Source organism: Drosophila melanogaster, chromosome 3R, assembly GCF_000001215.4.
Source record: "Drosophila melanogaster chromosome 3R".
Taxonomy (NCBI): domain Eukaryota; kingdom Metazoa; phylum Arthropoda; class Insecta; order Diptera; family Drosophilidae; genus Drosophila; species Drosophila melanogaster.
This window is the reverse complement of record NT_033777.3, coordinates 12234947-12256703: the sequence shown is the minus strand read 5'-3', so window position 1 is coordinate 12256703 and position 21757 is coordinate 12234947. Positions and strand designations below refer to the sequence as shown.

Genomic DNA, 21757 nt, shown 5'->3' with positions numbered 1-21757 from the left:
TGGCTTTGGTCTGGTGGGATATTGTCGGCTTAGTCATGTAATGCTCCTTTGTCTTTATGGTTCAACTTGGACGTTGGCTGGTGATTACAGGACGGGTATTTGGACTGTTATCACGGGGCACATAACTTTCTATACTTTATTTGGCACCGGGGCAAAAACAGAACGTGGGGAAAACCATCAGTCGATGTAAATGTTATGTACGACGATGGAAGTTTCCGGCTTGTAGCCACACTTCTGGATCCACTCCTCCACCTCCGTCTCCTGGATCACGCGCCTTGTGGTCACTGAATCAATGGTGCACATGGTGTCCCCCTCCAGCTCTTCGCCCACTTGGTCCAGTTGGTCGAGACGATCGTAGATTATTCCCAGCACTCCGTGCTTCTTTAGCTTATTGCGGATCTCCAGGTCAATGGTGGAACTACCATAAACAAAAGCGTCCAGATTGATCTGGTGCAGGTATGCCATAGTCGAGGGCTTGTTCAGCAGTGAGTTAGCATGAAGGGTCAGCCCAAGGAACTCCAGACTGTTGCAAAACCTCACGGCAACATCCTGCACGCTTACCCTTTGGTCTGCATACTGAACCGGCGAGTGCGGATCCTCCAGTAGTAAAGTCACGGGATATACATTCTGCTTAAACCGAACCATGGCACAGATGTCGGCATCGAAGCTGCAAAAGACTATGCGCCTCTTTCCAGCCTTATTTAAAACAATCTCCAATATGGTGTCCACATAGAAGTTTCGATCGAACGTGGGCTTAAAGCTGCCGCTCTCCCAACGCCGCATATTGGTCATCTGCGGCCACTTGATCTCGATTAGGAAGCCCATGTCGACGGGTAGATTTTCCTCATCCAGGAGGTCGAGGAGCAGGGGAAAGGGGCGCTGCTCCAGCAGCATTCGATCACAGGACTTATCGCAGCCTTTGCTGCCAGCGAATCGCAGGACCTTCACCTCCTTCAGTTGATCGTAGGAAAATGCCTCCAGGGGAACGGCAATGAGGTCTTTTCGTTTTGATCCTCCCATAGCGAGGAGCATTAGTTTGTTAAGATTTTCGTAGGCAAATATCAGCAGATCCTGATTCTCCAGAAGATCCTCAAAACTAGGCATTCTCTGCAACATAAATCGCAGTACAAAATCGTGATACACCACCACCTGGGCATCCTGCGTGAGCTGGACATCCATCTCCACCATGTCTGCATTGGCCAAAACAGCCTGCTTGAAACCATACAAGGTATTCTCCCTTACCACATCGGATCCTAACCGGTACGTATTTCCCGATCCTTTGTGCCCGATGTTCATGCATAGGCGATTTTTGCGCCAGTAACGCTCGTAGCTGTGGCTCAAATCGCAACGGAAATTTGGCAAAGGTCGAATTATTAGATAGCGTACACACATCTCCATTAGTGGACGGTGGGTGGAGGCGCAAGTGATCTTCACCCGGGCAGAGCCTTCGGTGCCCAGCAGCTGATCTGGCATCAGGAATCCGTACCCGTAATGATACGGTGGTTCATCATAGCCTGCTTTATGCGCGTATGTGTACAAATCCAGTCGGTAGAGCGTTTCCTCCGGAAAAGCGATGGAACAATGAAATAGCTCCATATCCTTCGGCCCACATCTGGCTCCAAATCGTTGCTGCGCGGCCAAAGCATTTTGGACACATAGATTGGTCACCTCGACTTGTGCCAATTGAAGATACTGGTTCCCTGCCTTAATTTCCCGGGTGCTCAGATAACGCGATAAACGTGTTTGCGACGAAACCATTTTGATGGGATTGGCTGGTTCGTTACAAGGATTCTCCGGCACCTCAAACATGGGCTGCACATGGACATACAGGAGCCTCGGTTTCTGACGTTGCCAACAGAATGGAGCATTGAAGATCTTCAGGTGCACAATTGTCTCTGTGGTGGCCCAGCCGCGATCCACCTGGTTCGCTTCATCATCGTCGTGTGGTTTTCCAAAGACGTCGCAGTTCTTCAGCATGTTCTGACAAGTTCGAATCACTCTGGGATATAATTGGGACTCCCAGAAGCGTATATACACCTCATCCGTCTCGGGATCGTGGATCACGACGCAGTACCGATAGTGGATGTCGATGTTACGCGGTATCTCTAAGCTTGCCTCAAACTGACGGCAATTGCATAGGCAGCTAATGCAGTCATTCTTGGCCAAAATGTACACCTCCTTGGGATCCCAGTTTCCAAGAGAGGGACAGTTGCCACTAATGGCAACATACTCATTACCGTTTAGTGAACTGTGAAAGACTACACAGAAGGGCCACTCAGTAGTCGGAACTGGTGGTGGAGGTGGTGGCTCTTGTGTCTCCGAAGCGCTACTAGGACCGTCTTCCTCCGGTTTTCGCTCACACTCCTCCCGCTCGTTGGCAAAGAACCATCGATGCATGGTAATAGGCCAGTATCAAATGAACCGGGAATTTCGGAAGGTAAGTACTATTGTATAAATTGGTATCAATTTGGTAATAATTATTTCAACAAATTTCAGTGTGTACTTGACAGAAATTAGGTATCATTTTGAAATAACAAATTACTTAAACAAGAAAAGCTGCTCAAGTTTTTCAATACTTTTTACACAAAATCACAAGACTGAACTTATCCTTCGTGTTGTCTTAATTAGTTCTTATTTTGGAAATTCCCTCAGCACACCGCACCCCAAGAGACAATTCTTACTTATGTTTTTTACATGACAAAACAGATCATTAGCTAACCACAAAGAAACAGGAATATGTTTTGGGGAATATTACGAAACGCCATGAAACTTTCCCACCAAAGTCAACTAAGCATCCTGTCATACTTCCCGCAGGATGTGATCTTTTGATCCGGAAACTATAAAATTGGTACACCAAGCCCGAAGAAATCTCTGTGTCGCGGAAAAGGCACGCAAGCCCTCTTTCCCCTCGGAAACTGAAAACATTAAAACGAGCCACCTGCGACAGGATCGGAAAAAAGGAACAAGGATCGAGACAGGGACACGCCAGAAACTAAAACTGAGGGGTTGCACTCCTGCTCAAATTGGAAAATTAGACTACGCTTTAGTCAGGGGAAAAAAAAAACTAAATTAGTGTGTGCTTTAAAATTAAATTTTAATTGTGGTCTCTCCGAAAACTGTTGGTAAACTGTGGGAAATTTCAAGTTACCGAAATGATTCCAAATATAGAAACGTCAGTCTGAATGCTTGCGTCCGGAGCGGTGACAGTTGTCAATGAAACCATTTCGGGCACTTCCCAATTTGAGTATCTCACCTTACCGAAATCAGGGCAACACTTCGATGGCTTCCCAACTTGGGGCGCTCTCGAATTTCCGTGGTGCCTAATCCGCTTGTTTACTAAACAAATCAGCTGAAAAGGGGTGTCCCAGGATGGATCGAAATTTATGCCCGTCAACGGCGATTAAACAGCAAACGAGGCAATCAAGACGATCCGGACACATGCCAGAAGACTCAACCCCAACCGCAGATGCTGCAACTCGTTAGCACTGTCTTCTGCTTCAATTTGGACCACAAAAAATATAAAAATATCACAAAATTTGGAATTTTAATGATGGAAAAGGGAAAGTACGCAAAAAAAAAAAAGATGGTCCATGTAAAGACGGACTGAAATTATTACTCTTCAGTTCTGGTTTTAAGAATAAAAACTACATAGTTGAAACATGATTATCCTAACCATTTCGCCTGATATTATAACAAGCCATGTTCACTCCCTACTTTTAACTAATATTTGTTTTAACCCTCTCCAGCCTTTTTTATGGTCACAATAACGTCAAGTGTGTCGCAAGTCAGGCTCTCGTTCTGGTTTGAGCCCTCTGCGGTGATACAGCACAAAATTTGAACACATGTGCGCTAGACCGCAAGACGAGTGCCAAAAGTGCTGTCCACCAGCCATGTCCGTTTTCCGCTCCTCGTCCTTTTTCCTAACCTCGTCCTGTGTACACAAACAGCAGCTGAAACTAAAACCGAAACCGAATCCGTCGCGCCTGCGCACTGGACAGCAGGTAGAAGTCCTTTCGGATCCATTCGTTTGCGTGCAGAAACACTTGACTCAGATTGTTTTGGACCCTGCGGTTGAGATTTTTATGGGTGTGTTGCAGTTGCAAAAGTGCAATTAAACGGCAAACAATGCGAGACCGCAGCTTGTGCCCAGGTAGATCAGAGATCAACTGTCAACTGACTGCCGCAATTTGCTTGGAGCACTTCCTGGAAACTCAATACGCAATCCTAATTAAGCATAAAGAGACTAATTTCCCCGGTGCCCCTATGTGCTCCATTGTGTGGGAAAATCTAATTGGAAATCTGTGAACAAAATCGCCTTTCTCGCGGTCTTCAAATTACGCTCATTGCACCGAGGCCTGTGCGCAGGCGCTCTGAAAACACACGGGGGAATGGGGGGATTACTGTGGAGAATTCGGATTTTCCGCTTTGTTGTCGTGTAGTTGAATATCCTTGGGAAAGCCGGCTATCAGGATTTCCTCAATATTCTTCCTAAGCCAGTGTGAGAGCGGTAGGTAAATAATATTTTCTAGAATACTTACATACGTGATCTTGGAGCAGTCCGATTTCCTGGTGGATGTCCTCAGGCAAATACGGATGCAGGATGTGCGCACAGGTTGGACAGGATATCCCCAGGACGTTCACTGAATAAACAGGTGTATAGGAGTATTTTCCCAGGGACAAACTGGCTACACTGCAAACTCCAAGAGTAATCATTCCCCCTTTGGAACGGTAAACATGTCAATAAATCATCCCAGCACTTCTATGTCATTCAACCACTCGATGGAAATCAATAGCCGGAAAATAGTTTTCCTAGGCAAGCGTAAAACAAATCCAACACCGAAAACACCAAAAATCACAAATTAGCTAAACGACAACTATAGTGTGAGAAAAAACCGAACAGGGACAGCATTTAAATAAGGGAAAAATCATTGACACATGGGACTCCATCGGTTGCGACGTCGGAATGAACTGCAACCTTATAGCAACATCTGGACAAGTATTAAAAAAACAATAACATACCCTTAAGTGACATCCACTGCGCCAGGATCCTCAACGGCAACTCGCCCGTTGAAGATTACAATTTATGACTGCGGCTGATTTTCCAAATATTTAACCATAAGTTGGGGCGACAACGTGCATTTCTGAAACCCATTGGAATTTGTTACACTGCAGTGGAGTCGAGAAAAAACGACCAGGAAAAAATGGAACAAATTCTGAAAGATTTCCGTGAGAAACGATACAGGATGTAGGGATATTTAAATGAGATTGCGGAGAAGCTAGGCTATTTTAATTGGACGTGGGGGAAATGCAGGCAGTCAGACTTCAACCAGCTTTAAAAATCCCTTCCTTGCTGACTTATTTACGATTTCCACGAGCTGTGATCTGAAATTCGAAGCTGGACTATCTTCTCTAGTTATAATTTTCTCATTGCGATAAGCCTTTATCGCCGAATAGAATAGCTCTGAAAATTGAGCAGTTCAAATGTAATTTATTAGACGAACTGGGGTCCAAGATAAGCTAGACGAGATTACATGGGATCAGAAATGCCACAAGCGAGTCAAATTTCACGACTAACCAAAGGGCGAAGGAGTCTATATTATGACTCAATAATACTTTCAATATTTATATCAATTGTTATTAAATATTATTGGGCAGGCGAACAACCCTTACCCTCAACCCTTCTGTCGAGCGAACGTTCGATCCCTCCTGGAAATTGGAAACCACAAGGAGCAATCAAAGTCAGCGGCGAATGTGTGAATTATTGGGTTTCGGCAATTTAGTTGCAGAACGGCAAAAAGGGGCCATATACCCGCGTGTTGGGTGTCAGGGTTCCGGTGCAATCGAGCTTCTGTTTCTGTCGCAGATCGGCCCAAGTGGTCACTCACTCGCTAAAAGCTAATTAACCGGCTGAGCTGAAAGACTATAGTATATCAGGGAACATAAGTGATCCCGGATGTGTCGAATGGAATTAGCATAGGGCGTGGAGGTGGGATATTCAAAGCGAAGCCCCAGATGTTTCCACATCGGAACCACTCTTATCACGACTTGGACTTCCGCTCTGCCCACCTTTAGAGACCCAGAGATCTGGGCTACCGGCGAAGGTTCTGTAATTCCCACACGGTCCGCTCACCTGCAGAAGAACTATCTCGAGTACGACCCGACCCAGATGCAATGTATTCATCACTATTATCATGGCAAATGTTTGCCGCCAGATAAACTATGTTTATAGACGGTGCCGAGAGCCATTCTATTCATTAGTTTAAGTTTAGTTGCCTTGTTGACTTGTTACTGCATTACGCATACTCGCACTTCCTTCGGCCCTCGGATTCAGTTGGTTCATTCATAAAATTAGATTCCGCCGGGCGTCTGCTGCAATCCGAATGGCATCCCACGGATCTTGCACTATCTATGAGATATTCGGAATGCCAAACAAATGTTGCCGCTAAGTGTAAATAAGTTTCGGGCAAATTCGTTCTGTTTGCCCGCCGTTATCTGCGCGTTCTTTTTGATAAAAGTTTTTTTTTCTTTCTGAAATGCGGCAAGCAGCTGGCTAAATTCGAGAACATTTCCCACAGGCCGCATACCCATGCACTCGGTTTATTCTAGGATGGACTGGAATTATTGGCCCGTTTTGGATTTTTGGGCTAAGTTCAAAGGTCAAGCTCGAGAAGTATTTTCTAAAAACGGAACAGAAATTGGTAGTAAAACCCGTTTTTCCGTGTCCGAAATCGAGTTGGTTCCTGATTTATTTTAAAGCACCGAACTGACCCATGAGAAGTTTTCGTCCATTTTGACCTTTGACACGGACGAACCAGAAAGCACTCACCCCTAAAACAGAGCCCGCCAAACGGGATAGATCACATCTGACCGCTACTTGGCCGTAAGCAAGGAGATTAGTGCCCCCTGGCAGTTCCGTTTTGTATCATTTGATTATGAATTAAAGACACAATCGTTCACAGTCCGCGATCAGAGTTCAATTGCTCAATTAGCTCCGATCGGAACTCCTGGACTGGAAGCTGGGAATGGATGGGATCGCTCATAATTGATCCCAGTCAATGGGATTTCCTATGTGGAGACATCATGCGGAGTGGCCACATAAAATGGGGCTGCTGGCTGGCTCTTAATCATGTTAATGGCATTAAGCAGCTTAATCGACGGCAAAGATCTAAGTACTCGCGTCGATAATCAGCCACGGAGCAGAGACCACCCAGCCAGAGTTTGACTTCTACTCCTACTCCGATTGCGATGCCGAATACGACTCCGAGTCGTCTAATTAAAAACAAAAGTCCGCCGCCTTGTAAATGTCAAGCGATTGCCACAGATCACGAACTTCTGCCTCTGCTTCTGTTTTGCAGTTGCAAAATCAAAATGCATTAAGCGAAAAGCAAAAAGCAGCCACAATTAGCCGACAGTTCGAAGTCGGCAAATGACAAACAAATGAGCAGCAGGGTAACCCAAGTAAGTGGAGCTGTGGGGGGGGGGGGGAAACCCGAAACAAAAACAAAACTACAGAGGAGAATCATAATAAAATAATTGACGGAACTGGGGGAACTGGACCCCCTTGTATTGACATTTGCCACCGGGGGGCTGACATTTTAATACGACTGCTTGCGAAAGCAGAGTTTCTTCTCGTGTTTTTGTCAAACGATTTCATAAAAGCTCTGTACCCAAGGAACTGAAAGGGGTCAAGCTGTCTGGTGATCTTGGACCGGGGGCAGGGTTATGGGTGGTGGCAAAGGTTCGGCTCATGTAAATATTTATGTAAAATAGTACCGAATAGTTGATAGTACCATCGTAAATCTTTGGACCCCCCCAATTAACACCTTTTTGTGCCCAATTCTCACACTCTGGCCATCTGGCCAGCATGAGAACAATAGGCCCAGTTAGAACGCCCTCAAAATGAGCATGAAATTGCTTACGGAAGGAAGTTCGGATGCCACAAAAACACGGCGTAAAACAATTGCTTAGACATTTAGCACGCGGCACGGGAGGCAAGAGTGCAAAAACTAGACTAAAATAGTTGTATTCCCTCATGCGAATGGGAAACCAATGAATGAGCCCAGAATGACCAAAGGGAAGTGTGCCGACATGAAGACATAAAAGGCTAAAATGTCCATAAATATGGTCAATTATTTTGGTAGCCGGACAAACACTGGACCTGCGTAGGAGGTGTCCGCATCCGCAGCAACTCCCGCCTCAGGTCCTTTCCTTTCGCCAGCCCGTAAATCACCGAAAAGGCAAGAAACGAGCAACTGGAAGACAATGGCTCTCGGGTAGGTGTGTCACCTTGCACAACAATGGGCGACACCTTCTGGACGAGACAAAGACATCATCACTGGCCGGGTTTTAAACTATTTCCTATTCGGTCAACACCCACGGCAGATGTCTGTCCGCCTAGAAGTCGATCCTGATGCGGCTAATGCGGTAATTAGATAATACCTGAACTGCGGCCTAGAAAGGCACGCGGCACTTCCCCCTTTTCGCCGACTTTGAGTTCGATTGCCCGGAGGCTGACAAATACGGGTTAACAGATTGCAATCAGCTGCGTAATGCGATACTCGGGGCTAATATAGAAAAAGAAAGAAACAAACAGCGAGTATACGCAATTGTCGCGACTCGAATTCAACTCGTTGCCACAGTTGCAACCCCTTGGCAGGAGGAGATCCTGCCCAGGATCTGTATCAATTTCGCTGACTTCGGGGCATCCCTCAGCGAGCATCCTTTGAAATCAAAACCGCAAGCATTAGTAAACCCATTTTTTGCGCCCTCTTGTTCGGCAACCGCAATTGTAATTTTATAACCCAATTTGAGATGATTTTATCCCGCCAGAGGCAATTAAAAAATGCCCTGCGATTGCTCAGCTCGATTGAAACGGCGGAAAGAGTTGGACGATATTTGATACTTTTCGCTAGATGTTTTGATTAGGCTTCAATTTAGTGGGAGCGGGAAAATCAAGCTAAATTCATACAGTTTCCAGCATCCCCCAGTGCATCATCAGGTCTAACCCTTTCCCATAATTCTGCTGCGAACTTTGAGCTGGTCAACCCTTTGACCAATGGTCAAATGTCAGTTTTCGGTGATCTCACTGCGACAAGGGCAGCTGCTGATCTTTTCTCAAGATGCTGCTGCATCCCTGCCTTCATTCTGGAGTCAACCCCCGGGGTTAACATCTTGTTTCGCAACTTTGTCAAACACAATTAAAAAACACACACGAAATAATAATGGAATTTTGATTGAAGTGCCAGCGAAGTGTCAATCACAACAAAATGATGACGTTTTCCAAGGATCAGAATTCGCAAAATGGTATTGTAGTATTAATTAAATGGTGTAGAGCAGGGGGAAGAATAAAAATCAAATGGTTCACTTAACACGACTGCTTGTCCTTTTTCGAAAACCCCTGAGAATAGTGGAAATTTCATTAAAAATTCCCTCGATTTATCCCAAAAAATCTAGTTTTTCTTTTGAGGAAAATTATACAAATCATGCACCCAAAAAACGAAATAAAAGCCCTCGAAAATGCTGATGTATGCAAATGCAAAAGACGTTGCTGGGTCATCGGGGTCATCTCGTCCACACCGAAGGGTTGCTTCACTATTTGTCCAGGTGTGTCCCAAGAAATAGCGCTCGCTGATGTGGTTTTTCATTAGAAATCCATAAAACTGAAATCGCAAATTGCGCTGCCGGACAGCATATTATGTGTGACAGCATTTACGGCCATGACAATCGTATCGTCATTGGCATATCTTCAGGGACTTGAGATAGTCGTTTGTTCCGCATTCGAGGCAGATGTCCCACCATCAGATACTTGCCCGGATTCAATTAGCTGCAGATCGAGGGAGTTCGAGAGGGAGGAAGATCCTGGAGCAGTATATTTTTATGATGCTTATCAAATGGAATGCGTACAAAGGATTCCACGATTGGGAAACCTTCAATTAGTTTGGACTTTAAGACTTTATTAACGTGTAATAAATTTTTTGCAGCTTTATTGTTCAGATTTTGGATCTTCTTAAACGAAAGTAACGTACATTTGAGGTCATTGAAGTCTCAAGAGTTTTTGGCGGGACTTCTCCATCGAATTCCCGGTTTTTGCTATCGGAATTCAATCAATTCTCAATACCATTTTCCCTATTCTTTCACTTTTGTGCCTCAGAAGCCCTTAAAGGTGCCAAAAATGTAGCGTAATCTTAATGAAAATTTGGCGAAAATCTCCTTGGGCTGCCAAGTCGAACAAAACAAATCCAAAAGAGCCTATTGTATTCGCGGCATTCCGTTCTGAGCTGTCAATAAATATTTATGAATATAATAAAGTCAACTCCTGACTGAGAACAAAAAAGTGATGCCACGCGGCTTTTCTTTTTTCCCTACGCGAAAGAAAACAAATTTGCTTGCTTTCAATACTGTTGTTCAATTTTCAAAGGAATCAAGACGGCGTCTCATGCATATGCAAAAGGTAAGCAAAAATATTTGCAGTGCCCAAGAAACTGGGTCAAAGGTTACTGCACACGCACACACATGCACCCTACTCTCGGCCCAAGGGATTTTCACCGGGGTGTGATTTTCCATGAAAACGCATATGCAAAAACCGCGCTACCTCCCCTTGCATTTTTCCCCCTCTCGAAAGTGCCTCCCCTCACCACGTTACGCTTGACAATTATTTTTCGCACATTTTCAATGAATTCTGCGTTAATTTCCGTTTGATTTTTGAATTCAATGCGCCGCTTTTTTCACCCATTTTTTCCGTGTCCGGAAAACGAAATGGCGAAAATGCCATAGTTACAGTTACTGTTACGCGGCCAGCATCATTAATTATAATTTTCAATTTGATGTGTCGCCGGGACTAATTCGATTTTTATGTTCTGCCTGTTATTTGGCGAAAATGTCGGTTTTACTATTGCCATGGCAGTTTACAGAGCTAGTTTTCCACCAAACAAATAAAAAAGTCTTGTAATATTTCTTTGGAATTTTATCGTAAATCATGCGAATAAGATTGCCCAGAATTTTCCTGTAAATAGCTTAGAATCTTAAGTTTCCCAGGGAAAGCTGCGTTTTGGTCCAGTTCTAACGGTCAAATGTCCATCAGACACCAGAAGTTCAGTTGTTTAACTGGACCAAAACAGCTTGTCACCTCTGAACCCCGCCCCATGTCACTAGTAATTAATAAAAGAAAGTTCAACATTTTACCCTAAAAAATGTAGAGAAGTGAACACGCTTCTTGATTTTGCTCCTTTCAAAGGAGTCAGCGCTAAAAGGCCGAGCATCTTTGATCTTGCGATGATCGCCCTATGAACCCCTCCTAAGCATCATCCCTTTACCCATTTTTTACCCTCTCCTTTCGATTTGGCCTGCCTTTGATGAACTCTTTAAAAGAAATTAATTTTTTTCGGGTATTTTTGCACCCAAAAATCGTTGACGAAAAAAGGGGAACTAAGCATCTTTTGATGAGGCAGCATCTTTGCTGTTCGAGTTCAAGGATCTTGTGTGTCTAAAGGGTAATAAGGGTGAGAGGTTTTCTCTGTTTATTGGCAAAACAGTCATTTATTAATTGCGACGATTAGAGGTTTTTGGGGGCAATCTAAAAATAATAGGATCTGAATAGTTTTCAAATCGAAATCTGCCTCTGCTCGCAATAATCTCATTCTCGATTAGGTCACATTCTATATATGTTCTCAACTATATTTTATAGTCAATATTTTTACGCTCCGCTGATAAGGATTCCCGGAAAATAATAAATTTTGTAGCAAACCAAACTGAATCGGGCAGCACTAAAAAATTAACAATCCAAACAGTGATAAGCGACCAAGAAATCGGCCAGATAAGCCGCACTATATATTCGAGAAGAGCGTTTAAATGTGGAAAATTCAGCCGTATCCGTGAGATGCCATCGATGCTTTTTGGTTGCCGCGTGCGCTCCACTTTACTGCTGTCTTTGTGGCCGCCAACTGGGAAATTCTCTTGTTTCGCCGCTTTCCTTTACAAATTTTCCAATTTCAATCCCCTCCACTCACGGAAACATTATCTTCCATCTCGCTCGAGCGGTGGCAAATTGGAGGGGGGAGTTCGGGGAGCCCAGTATTTGATTAACAAATAAAAAAGAGCTCTGCTCCGCTCTCGGAAATCCACAAACACATACAGTTTCTCAAAGGGGGCGTGGCCAGCCGTTGAGTGAGTTTGCTTTGAGTGGAATCGAGTTTCGTTAAGAATGCTTCTTATTCCGAACCGTCTCATTTCAATTTCAGTGGGTAGTTTTCCAGTTGGCTTATCTAACAGGAGCAACGGCTGTTAGTAAACAGAATGTTAGCTTACTTTATGGAAACAATCAGAATGGAGAATTTATGGCAAATTTACTGAAAATGAAATTGAGTGGTTCATAAAATCATAAATATTTTTTAGCTTTCATAAATATCACAATAAATAAATATAATTTAATATTTTATTAATTCTTAATTGCTAAACAAATTAATTGCTGTTTAAGAGTATTTTTTACTTTGTGCTGCACCATTTGCATACCATTCTTATTGGCCAATTTCGATAGCCTCTTTTTTCATCAATCAATAGGAACTGGTATCGTTTGGCATTCCCGTTAAACTAATATATAAATCGGCGGGCAGTCAAAAATGTAGAATTGTGAAATTCCTCAGCGAAAATGCCTATTAATTAACAACCTTTTGAAGGCAATCCGTTGGCAGTCCGATTCAAGCTTCATCCACAGCCAAGAAAACTCGCAGCTTGTGACTGAAATAATTAATGATGTGGCGCACTGTGTCTCAACTTTGCGCCGTTGCTGTGCAAATATTAGCAAATTATTTTAGTTTTAGAAAATCTCGCTTCCCCTGGCCGGGGATGTTCTGTTCTGTTCGGTGCTGTTTGCATTGCGCCAGCCGTTTGCCAGAAATGTCAATTTTCTCAAATACCACGAGCAAGAGCGCCTTCATCTTCGAGTTCGTCTTTGAAGGACGAAAAGTCGTTCATTTCCATCCCCCTGCCATTTGCCGTGGGGGCACTAATGATGTTCTGGTCCTGTGTGGGTTACATTCACTCTCTCACACTCACCCTTCTGCCTGCGAGGATTCGTCCTGAAGGCTCTGACAATATTTGCACTTTTCCATTTGGCTAAATGCTGTCCTGAGCTGTCCCAGTTGAACCTTAATTGTTCCTTTGTCAACTACTCGGAGTAATTAAAAACACCTTTCAACTGTCGAACGACAGAAGGAGAGAGAGAGAAAGTCCAAGTGAAAGACAGCATTCTGTTTGATTGGCAAATTTGTCAAATTTGCGGCGAAAGTCCATTTATCAATCTACTAATGATTTCTCTCCAACTGAGGCAAATCTACAGCTGCACTTGAAGAGACTGACTCCGCAAGATTTCCATAATTTGCATATGTGCGTAATTTGGGCAAACAAAAAAATTAATTAAAACCGCAGAAGGAGGAGCCGAAAAACCAGCAATTAATTTTCAATTTGAGTCGCATAAACATTTTAATTGTTTGCCTGCAATTTAGCTGCCACACAACACGAGTGAACAACAACAAGTAAACATATGTTAGACATTCGGTGGGGGGTTTCCTTTTGGCCATAACCATCTAGGCCCATATGTACTCTGATTCAGATTAACGCTTCGGGCACGCTCCGAGCTCCGAGATTGGGGTTTTGCTCCATGAATTTCAATTCGCCCTGGCTCCCTGCCGTATCTGCCACTTCCTTGTGGACTCATTTATGCCACAAAGCGTAGGCAAACTTTCGAGGCGGCAATAAAATCGCCAGACGCCATGTTTAACTGCCGCACAGCTTCCGTAACCACTAAATTCACATGGCGCACATCCTTCTCATATGTACATTTAGCATGCCATTTGCATATGTGCCTGCCTGAAGGATATAGCGCGGCTTCCTTGTCATATTTCCATTAGCATTTGCCTCTTAACTCATCATGTGGCTGCGTGTGGCGGCGGATAAGTGTATCATCTTGCCGTGCCGCATTTATTACCCATATTCGAGCATCCGGCTTTTATCCTTTCGTCCCGACGCGCTCCGTAATTGCTGCCTCTGGCGCTTCCTCCATTGTCACGGATGGGCTGCATCGCCACACACTTGCCAAACTTTATTACTGCCATTGTTGCTCTGGATGACGGGGCTTATAGGTAATAGCTGGCAAGTAGCAGATTTATGAAATCGAGCCGGGGCTAACTCCAGTTGATAGCAATTGATACCTTTTCCAATAGCAAATGCTCACTTCTATTTGTAGTTCAATAATAAATTTTTGGTGCAGTAAAAAGAAGAATCATCATATTCATATTTTATATTTAATTTTCAATGGTTCTAAATTTTTTCACAACGTTTAAAACATGATGAAAAGAACTTAACCCCGAAACCCAGCGAAATGAACGCAGCCAATGGAGTGGCTTCTGATTGTTGACCTCTTGAACTGTATCGGGACTTAATAGAAACGCAATCAAATAATTGCGCAAAGTGTGCCACAATCAAATATAGCAACAAATTAACCAAACGCCAACACCACCAGCCATTCTCAAACTGCAAATCGATAAAGGCCTTCTTTTGCCCGATGCGATGCGATGGAGAAACCGCAGAGAAAATATTATAGAATTATCCAGTTGGTGGATGGATCGGTTCGGCGGACCGAGAAGCGATAAGTTTACAATTGCTTATGACTTCAATTAATCTGTGAAAGCGCCTACGCAGCCAGGTCTTCTGAAATATCTGGAGAAGATGTTCCGGGGGGGCAGGGGATCGATGTTTAGATGTCGGAGAATCCGCAAGCACGAAAATGCGAAAAACAAAAAAGAAAATCCAATTGAACTGGCCAAGAACTGGCTGCGGTCCAAGTCTGGTTCTGGTTCTGGGTCCCAGGTTTGGGTTGGGGTTCGAGTTTAGGATTGGGTTTGGGCTGGGGTTTGGAGTTCGGATCCCAGACCGCAAGACACAAATAGCCAAACAGCCAAACGCAGCCGCCGCAAGACAATTGACCTGAAATTTCATTGAAGATGTGCCCGGGGTCTGGCCCCAGAAATCTATACCCGGCTTAGAAACGGTAAATTGCTTAGTCATCTCCCATCGCTGATTGTGATCACGATCATTATAATTATTTGGCTGTGCCATTATTATCAAAATGGAATCGCATGCATGTCCATGTCCACGTCGCCAGGTGGGCGGGGATCTCGGAAGTTGAGGCCTGAACCCGCACGCATCACCTCAAAGCCTTAGAGCTTAGCCCTATTTCACACACCCACACAATCCATCTGCAGGCAGGAATTCATGTGAGTGGGCTTACCATACATGGCTTAAATTTCGAGTAATTCCCCGCCATTAGTTAAGTAGTCGTTCCGATGTTATAATTTTTGCAGGTGTTTGAATCCTTTTTCCGCTTCATTTTCAATTTACGCAAATGGACTTCGATTCGCGGCGCTGGGGAAAACGGAAAATGAGCTCTGGATGCGCTCACATGGAGCCCGCCAGGTGCTCAAATTGCCGGAGGTACAATCCGAAATTCAGCATTCAATGGCAGGAAGGGGTTAGGCGAGCAAAGTTCATGGCCAGCGGACGTGTGTGCTCCTCACCAGATGCATCTCCATCTCGATCTTGGGGCTGCAGTTGCAGTTGCAGCTGTGCAGTAGCCACTGCACCAGTGGAGATGCGCCAATGGAGAAGCGGCGTTATTTTGGCCAGCCACTGGCCACATACGGATGTCATTTGGGCAGCCTTTGAACTCCTCACGCGCCTCCTGAAAATGTTGAAAGCGCCGCATCTAATAGGAAAAATGGCAAGACACTTTTTGCGTTTCGTTTGTTTGCTCAAGCAAAATTGAAAAGTTGATTAAGTTCGAAGATGCGAGTCGAAAGTGCATTGAAAGTAATCTTATACTCTTTAATCGTGAGCTTTGACCCAAGAAATATAAAAAAAAAATGGTAGTAATAACCACTGTACGCGTACATATACAATTATTTCCCCTATGAAAGCCGATATAAATAATATATACAAGTTATTACGGTCTTCGAAGACGAAATATTATATAAAACCCATATTACGACCTAGTTTATACATAAAACTATAATAAAACATAAGCTCATTTACACTGCAATTGTTCTTATAAGTTTTATGTTCTATAATAGAATTATTTATTTTCCAAATAATAACTATATTATTAAATGTGTCATGCATATAATTCATTTAAAGATCCATAAAACAGCAGTAAAAAACGAAGCGAAAATGTCACTGCGAGCGGGCATAGTGAAGCTAAACATAAAATCTAAGATTTGTGCCCGGCGAGCGGGATTTCCATCCCGTCCAAAAGGTAGAACCAATGTCCAGGGTCCAGAGCACAGAAGCAGCCATAAAGAAGCTTTTACGGCCACCGGACTGGAGGCGAAACTGAAGCCCAAGTCGAGATGATAAATCGTCTACCACGCTCAGTTGGCTTGTTGGACGTTTGTCGATTATTTGCCGGGATTTGCCTGCCTTTTATTTTTTGCATTCGCTATTTACTATATTTTGCCAGTGCAGGTCGACAACTTTTCACTGCCGACGACACTAACGGCTACCATAGATCAGTTCCGACCTGGCTGGAGCACAACGACGATTTCGTCCTCCTCCGGGCTGTAGCTCCATGTTCAGCTCCACTACGCTCCTCTGGGCTCCAGGCTGGGCATTAGATTAGACAATTTGTTGGTGCTCCGGCGAACAGTTTGTGCCTGCAAGCGCCAGGGTCGAGGCTCTGTGGAATTTATCACCGCATTTCCCCCTCGAATTTTCCCCTGCGTGTTAATTGAAAATTGTACGGTAATGTTACTTATCGCGCGGCTATCAGACGTCTTTCCAAAGACCCAATGCGTCTGGGTAACCACAAGTCACCCAAATATCTGTGGAGCTTGCGTGTGCCGTGTCCATGTTCGTGGGCAGCATGCCACACCTTGTGGCACCGGCACCTTGGGACACCAAGGCATCACGCATCGACATTGCCTCCCAGCTTGCGGTGAAAATTTCTAACACTTTTTGACAACTTTTTGGGGGAACGCACTTAAAAAATAATTTATCGCCGCTGACATTTTTCGTGACTTTAATTGCCCCGCGCACACTTCGATAGTGATTTACCTGTTGTGGCCCAGCAGCTTCTTGTCTATAGGTTTTTTTCTTTTAAATTTGGCTTTGTCTACAGATTAGTTATATAGCCAGGTAAGCTTCGCCTTAGACTCGTAAGCGGTTGACGCGATTCGGGCTTAATTGCTTTTACACCCAGTGGGGATGATGGATCGTAGGGCGATTGAGGAGATCATTGGGCCTCTTAAAGTGCGGAAGTACGCCGACCGCAAAATGTTTGAGTTGCCTTTAGACGTCTGGTTTCTGACCTAATCAGAGACTTTTTTTAAACGCCTAAAAAGAGGACAAAGTCGAACGTTGTTTTGGTTAGTTCAAGGTCAGCTTACACCCTAGTAATAAAGCACACCGTCATACCTATTATTATTAATTTAACCACAGAATCACTTCCACTTTCGTATAAAACCTTTGCCGAATTCGCTGAGGCAAAACAGTGTTTAGAACCACTCCAAGGTGTTTGTTTACTTCGTGTTCGGATTAGAGTCCTTACCATGGATACGTTTCAACTGCTTTTAGCCGTGGGAGTGTGTTTCTGGATATACTTCCTATGGAGTCGTCGCCGGCTCTATATGATGCACTTTAAGATACCAGGACCAATGGGATTACCAATTCTGGGCATAGCCTTTGAGTATCTGATAACCTATAAACGTGAATTTTGAATACACTTCATAGAAAGGCAGTGGATTAATTGAACACTTTGTGAACACTTTAGGTAAAATGAGCATACGAACCAAGTATATGGATATTTACGGCTCCACATGTTTGGTGTGGGTGGGACCGACGCCATTTGTAATCACTCGGGATCCAAAGATTGCCGAGGAAATCTTTTTGTCCCCAGAGTGCCTAAATAGGAGCTCGATATTTTCCAAGCCGGTTAATAGCTGTACAGGAGATGGATTATTATCATTAGAGGGTAATGAAAACTAGGCTTTAACTTACACATTAATAACATATTTCATTTATGTTAGCATCTAAATGGGTTGATCGTCGCAAGAACTTAAATCCGGCATTCAAGCAAAATGTTTTGCTGAGTTTTCTTCCCATCTTCAATTCTGAGGCGAAAACTTTAGTTGCCTTCCTGGACTCACTTGTCGGTCAGGGTGAAAAAAAGGTCCGCGACGACATAGTGAGATGGTCTTTTAGAATAGCCACTCGTAAGTGAAGTCTGCGCTAAAATGGGATGTGATGTCTACTGCAATATTGTATCATTTTTCCACAGAAACCACAGTGGGAACTGATGTAAAGAAGGATGCGTCCTTCAAGAACGATTCAGTTTTGAAAAGTTACGAGACGTAAGTGTTACCAATTGCGCAAAAGTGTAGTAACAATATCCAAAGCTTCTTGTACTTTTAGGTTTATGAAAATAATTGTTATGAATGTTTTGTTGCCATTCACTCACAACAAGATATTTTCAACACTGGGCGGATTTGAAACGCAGAAAGCTTTGGCCAAGTCCAATGTTAACAAAATGATAGGCACGGTGAGTTTTGCTTGGCTTAATTGCATCACTTGCCTAAGACCATTCGCCCTTTAGATTGTTGACAAAAAGTTAATGACAAAGCCAGAAAGTGGCTCACAGCCTGAAATTACCTCTGTCATTAATAAGGCCATCGAACTCCATCGGAATGGAGAAATGTCCCGGGAAGAGGTGCAATCGGAGTGCTGTTCCTTCGTTGTCGCTGCCTTTGAGACAACTGGTGACACGGTGTATCACGCACTCATCCTGCTGGCCATGTTCCCGGAGCACCAGGACACGGTCTATCAGGAGCTCAAAGAGCTGTTTCCCGTGGCCGGTGACTTTGAGGTGACCTACGACGATTTGCAAAGGATGGTTTTTTTGGAGCGCGTGGTAAACGAAACCCTGCGTTTGATACCATCTGTTCCATTCACACCGAGGGAAACAATACGGGATTTCCGTCTATCCTCTGGAGTGGTCATTCCAAAAGGAGTTGGTATTGGTATCGATATATTTGCTACCCATCGCAACCGGGATCACTGGGGTACCGATCCATCGTCGTTCAACCCAGATCACTTTCTGCCCGACAATGTGCGCGATAGGCATCCTTACGCATACATTCCATTTTCGAAGGGAAGGCGGAATTGTATAGGTGGGTTTGTTTGCCATCATAAAAGGCACTTCTATTAATTATTATACTTTAAGGTTGGAAATATGGGTTGATGTCATCAAAGCTTGCTTTGTCTAAGATACTTAGAAACTGCAAAGTAAGCACATCTTTTCGATACGAAGATCTCGAGTTCGTTGACAACATTGGAATGGAACTAGCTCAGTCACCTGGACTAGAATTTCATCGGCGAACTTAAAAGAACTTACGTATTTTTATCAGAATTTCCTAGACTTTCATTTTAGGATATTTCTCGATGGGACTACATTGCTGTTACTAAGATTTATCTTAAACAATAACGTTATGACTTAATAATTTATAAAAATAAAATGTAAATCCCAAATTTGGAAAATGTATTTCTTAATTTATATGCGGACCCTCCTAATAAATTATAGCTGGAATGGAATTGCACAAAAATATTGTACAAAGTAATTAAGAAGTAGAGTTCAAAGCCATTAATAGGTTGACATTAGGGTAATGCTATTAGAAAAGAGCTTAACCCGAACTCGTCAAATTAATGTAGCCTCCTAAAATATATATTTATTCTTCCCAGCTCAGATGAGCAATACTTGATTAAAATGATAGTCATACAATTGTTGATCGCTGCCAGTTTAATTCTTTGGATCCGTTTTCTATGGAGTCGACGCAAATTATACATGTTGATGATGCAGTTGCCGGGAAGAATGGGACTCCCTTTACTTGGAAATTCCGTAAGATATCTTATAATTAGCAGGGGTAAGTGCGGCTTAAAAACTCGAATTAGCCAAAAAAAAAAATATCCGTATCATCAGGCAGAATGAGTTCAAGAACCACGTACATGGATAAGCACGGCTCCACATACATGGCCTGGATAGGCACAACTCCAATTGTGATAACACGAGATCCAAAGATTGCCGAAAAAGTCCTCACGTCACCCTTCTGCATCAACAGAAGTTCTCAGACAACTAATGCTCTCGCACTTTCTATGGGATACGGACTGCTGACATTACAGGGTACTGTACTGTGGTCTATACGCCAAATTTTACTAATCTCATCTCATGCAGGATCCAAGTGGATGGCGCGACGCAAGCATATGAATCCCGCATTTAAACATAGTGTGTTGCTCAGCTTTCTTCCCATTTTCAATGCTGAAACGGATTTACTGGTTAGCGTTTTTGACTCCTTTGTTGGTCAAGGTGAAAAAGATGTCCTTTCAGACCTCATAAGATGGTCATTTGCCATAGCTACTCGTAAGTAAAGAAATCATTTCAATTTTGGGATGAATTAAATTTTGACTGTCCACAGAAACCACATTGGGAACCGATGTTACGAAAGATGATAATTTCGAAAACGACGCAATATTAAAAACCTATCAGTCGTAAGCGAATCCCATATAGTTTGTTCTTTTATAAAGGTTATAGATACCCATATTTCTTAGGATGTTGCGACTGACCATCATAAATATTTTCGTGCCCTTTGTGCAAAATAAAATTGTTTCCAAACTCTTCGGACTTGAATGGCTGCGAAGAAGAGACGCTTCTGCCATTAATAAAATGATAAACAACGTGAGTTGAGATTGCAAATTGAAGATTTACATTTTTGTAACTTTCCTATTTAGATTCTGGACAAAAAGCTAAATTCAAACCCAGAAAATTATTGCGAGTCAGAACTAAAGACTGTTATACACAGGGCGATTGAACTTTTTCGTAATGACGAAATGTCCTTAATGGAGTTAGGTGCCGAATGCAGCAGTATGGTTCTCGCTGCTTTCGAGACAAGCGCCCACACAGTGTATTATGCCCTCGTTTTGCTGGCCATGTTTCCTGAACATCAGGAAATGGTCTTCAATGAGATTAAGGAGCACTTCCCTTTGGCCAAAGGAATCGAGGTTACCCACACCGATCTTCAACAATTGGTTTATTTAGATCGCGTTTTGAATGAAACCCTGCGATTGATGCCATCCGTTCCGTTCAGCTCGAGGGAGACACTGGAGGACTTGCGGCTATCAAATGGAGTTGTCATCCCCAAGGGAATGACTATCAGCATAGACATATTTAACACTCAACGCAACACTGATTATTGGGGCTCAGAAGCAGCGCAGTTCAATCCCGAAAACTTTCTGCCGGAAAAAATCCACGACAGGCATCCATACGCCTTCATTCCATTTTCAAAGGGAAAGAGAAATTGCATAGGTCGGTTAGCCTTGGAAAATACTAAGTATAAGTATAAGTAAGGTTTTAATACAACATTTTTTATTTGTATCAGGCTGGCGATATGGACTGATGTCTTCGAAACTAGCTTTAGTCAAGATACTCAGAAACTACAAGCTAAAAACCAGCTTTCCCTACGAAAATCTGGAATTCGTTGACCACATGGTCATAAAGCTTGCTCAGTCACCACAACTGGCATTCGAACGACGAACTTTATAACATAACTTTCTTATTTTGAAAATTCTATTATATTGGCTTTAAGAATTCTTTTTATACAGCCATCACAAATAAAACGGTTTGGTAGTTTTGATTATGATTGTTTTTAAAACTTGTAAGTATTGA

At 43.3% G+C, this 21757-nt stretch overlaps 3 protein-coding genes and 2 long non-coding RNA genes across 5 annotated transcripts; 2 read left to right on the top strand and 3 right to left on the bottom strand.

Annotated features, from left to right (window-relative positions):
- Positions 1 to 111: 111 nt before the first annotated feature.
- Positions 112 to 2517, bottom strand: CG3942 (uncharacterized protein). The gene has a single exon (NM_141914.2). It carries the CDS (start codon positions 2395 to 2397, stop codon positions 178 to 180), a length of 2220 nt encoding a protein of 739 aa, NP_650171.2. The 5' UTR covers positions 2398 to 2517; the 3' UTR covers positions 112 to 177.
- An 8833-nt stretch (positions 2518 to 11350) lies between these two features.
- Positions 11351 to 11715, bottom strand: lncRNA:CR45582 (long non-coding RNA:CR45582). Its single transcript, NR_125146.1, has one exon. It is a non-coding gene; the product is annotated as a long non-coding RNA:CR45582 (long non-coding RNA).
- A 4461-nt stretch (positions 11716 to 16176) lies between these two features.
- On the bottom strand, positions 16177 to 17027 carry lncRNA:CR44036 (long non-coding RNA:CR44036). Its single transcript, NR_073999.1, has one exon. It is a non-coding gene; the product is annotated as a long non-coding RNA:CR44036 (long non-coding RNA).
- Positions 17028 to 17437: 410 nt separating this feature from the next.
- Positions 17438 to 19566, top strand: Cyp313a3 (Cytochrome P450 313a3). The gene is made up of 7 exons (NM_141913.3): positions 17438 to 17751; positions 17816 to 18016; positions 18072 to 18257; positions 18323 to 18395; positions 18457 to 18583; positions 18638 to 19211; positions 19265 to 19566. The coding sequence occupies exons 1-7, from the start codon at positions 17595 to 17597 to the stop codon at positions 19423 to 19425; spliced, it is 1479 nt and encodes a 492-aa protein (NP_650170.2). The 5' UTR covers positions 17438 to 17594; the 3' UTR covers positions 19426 to 19566.
- A 233-nt stretch (positions 19567 to 19799) lies between these two features.
- Positions 19800 to 21724, top strand: Cyp313a2 (Cytochrome P450 313a2). The gene is made up of 7 exons (NM_141912.3): positions 19800 to 19961; positions 20018 to 20218; positions 20270 to 20455; positions 20511 to 20583; positions 20644 to 20770; positions 20824 to 21397; positions 21471 to 21724. Exons 1-7 carry the CDS (start codon positions 19805 to 19807, stop codon positions 21632 to 21634), a joined length of 1482 nt encoding a protein of 493 aa, NP_650169.3. The 5' UTR covers positions 19800 to 19804; the 3' UTR covers positions 21635 to 21724.
- Positions 21725 to 21757: the final 33 nt, after the last annotated feature.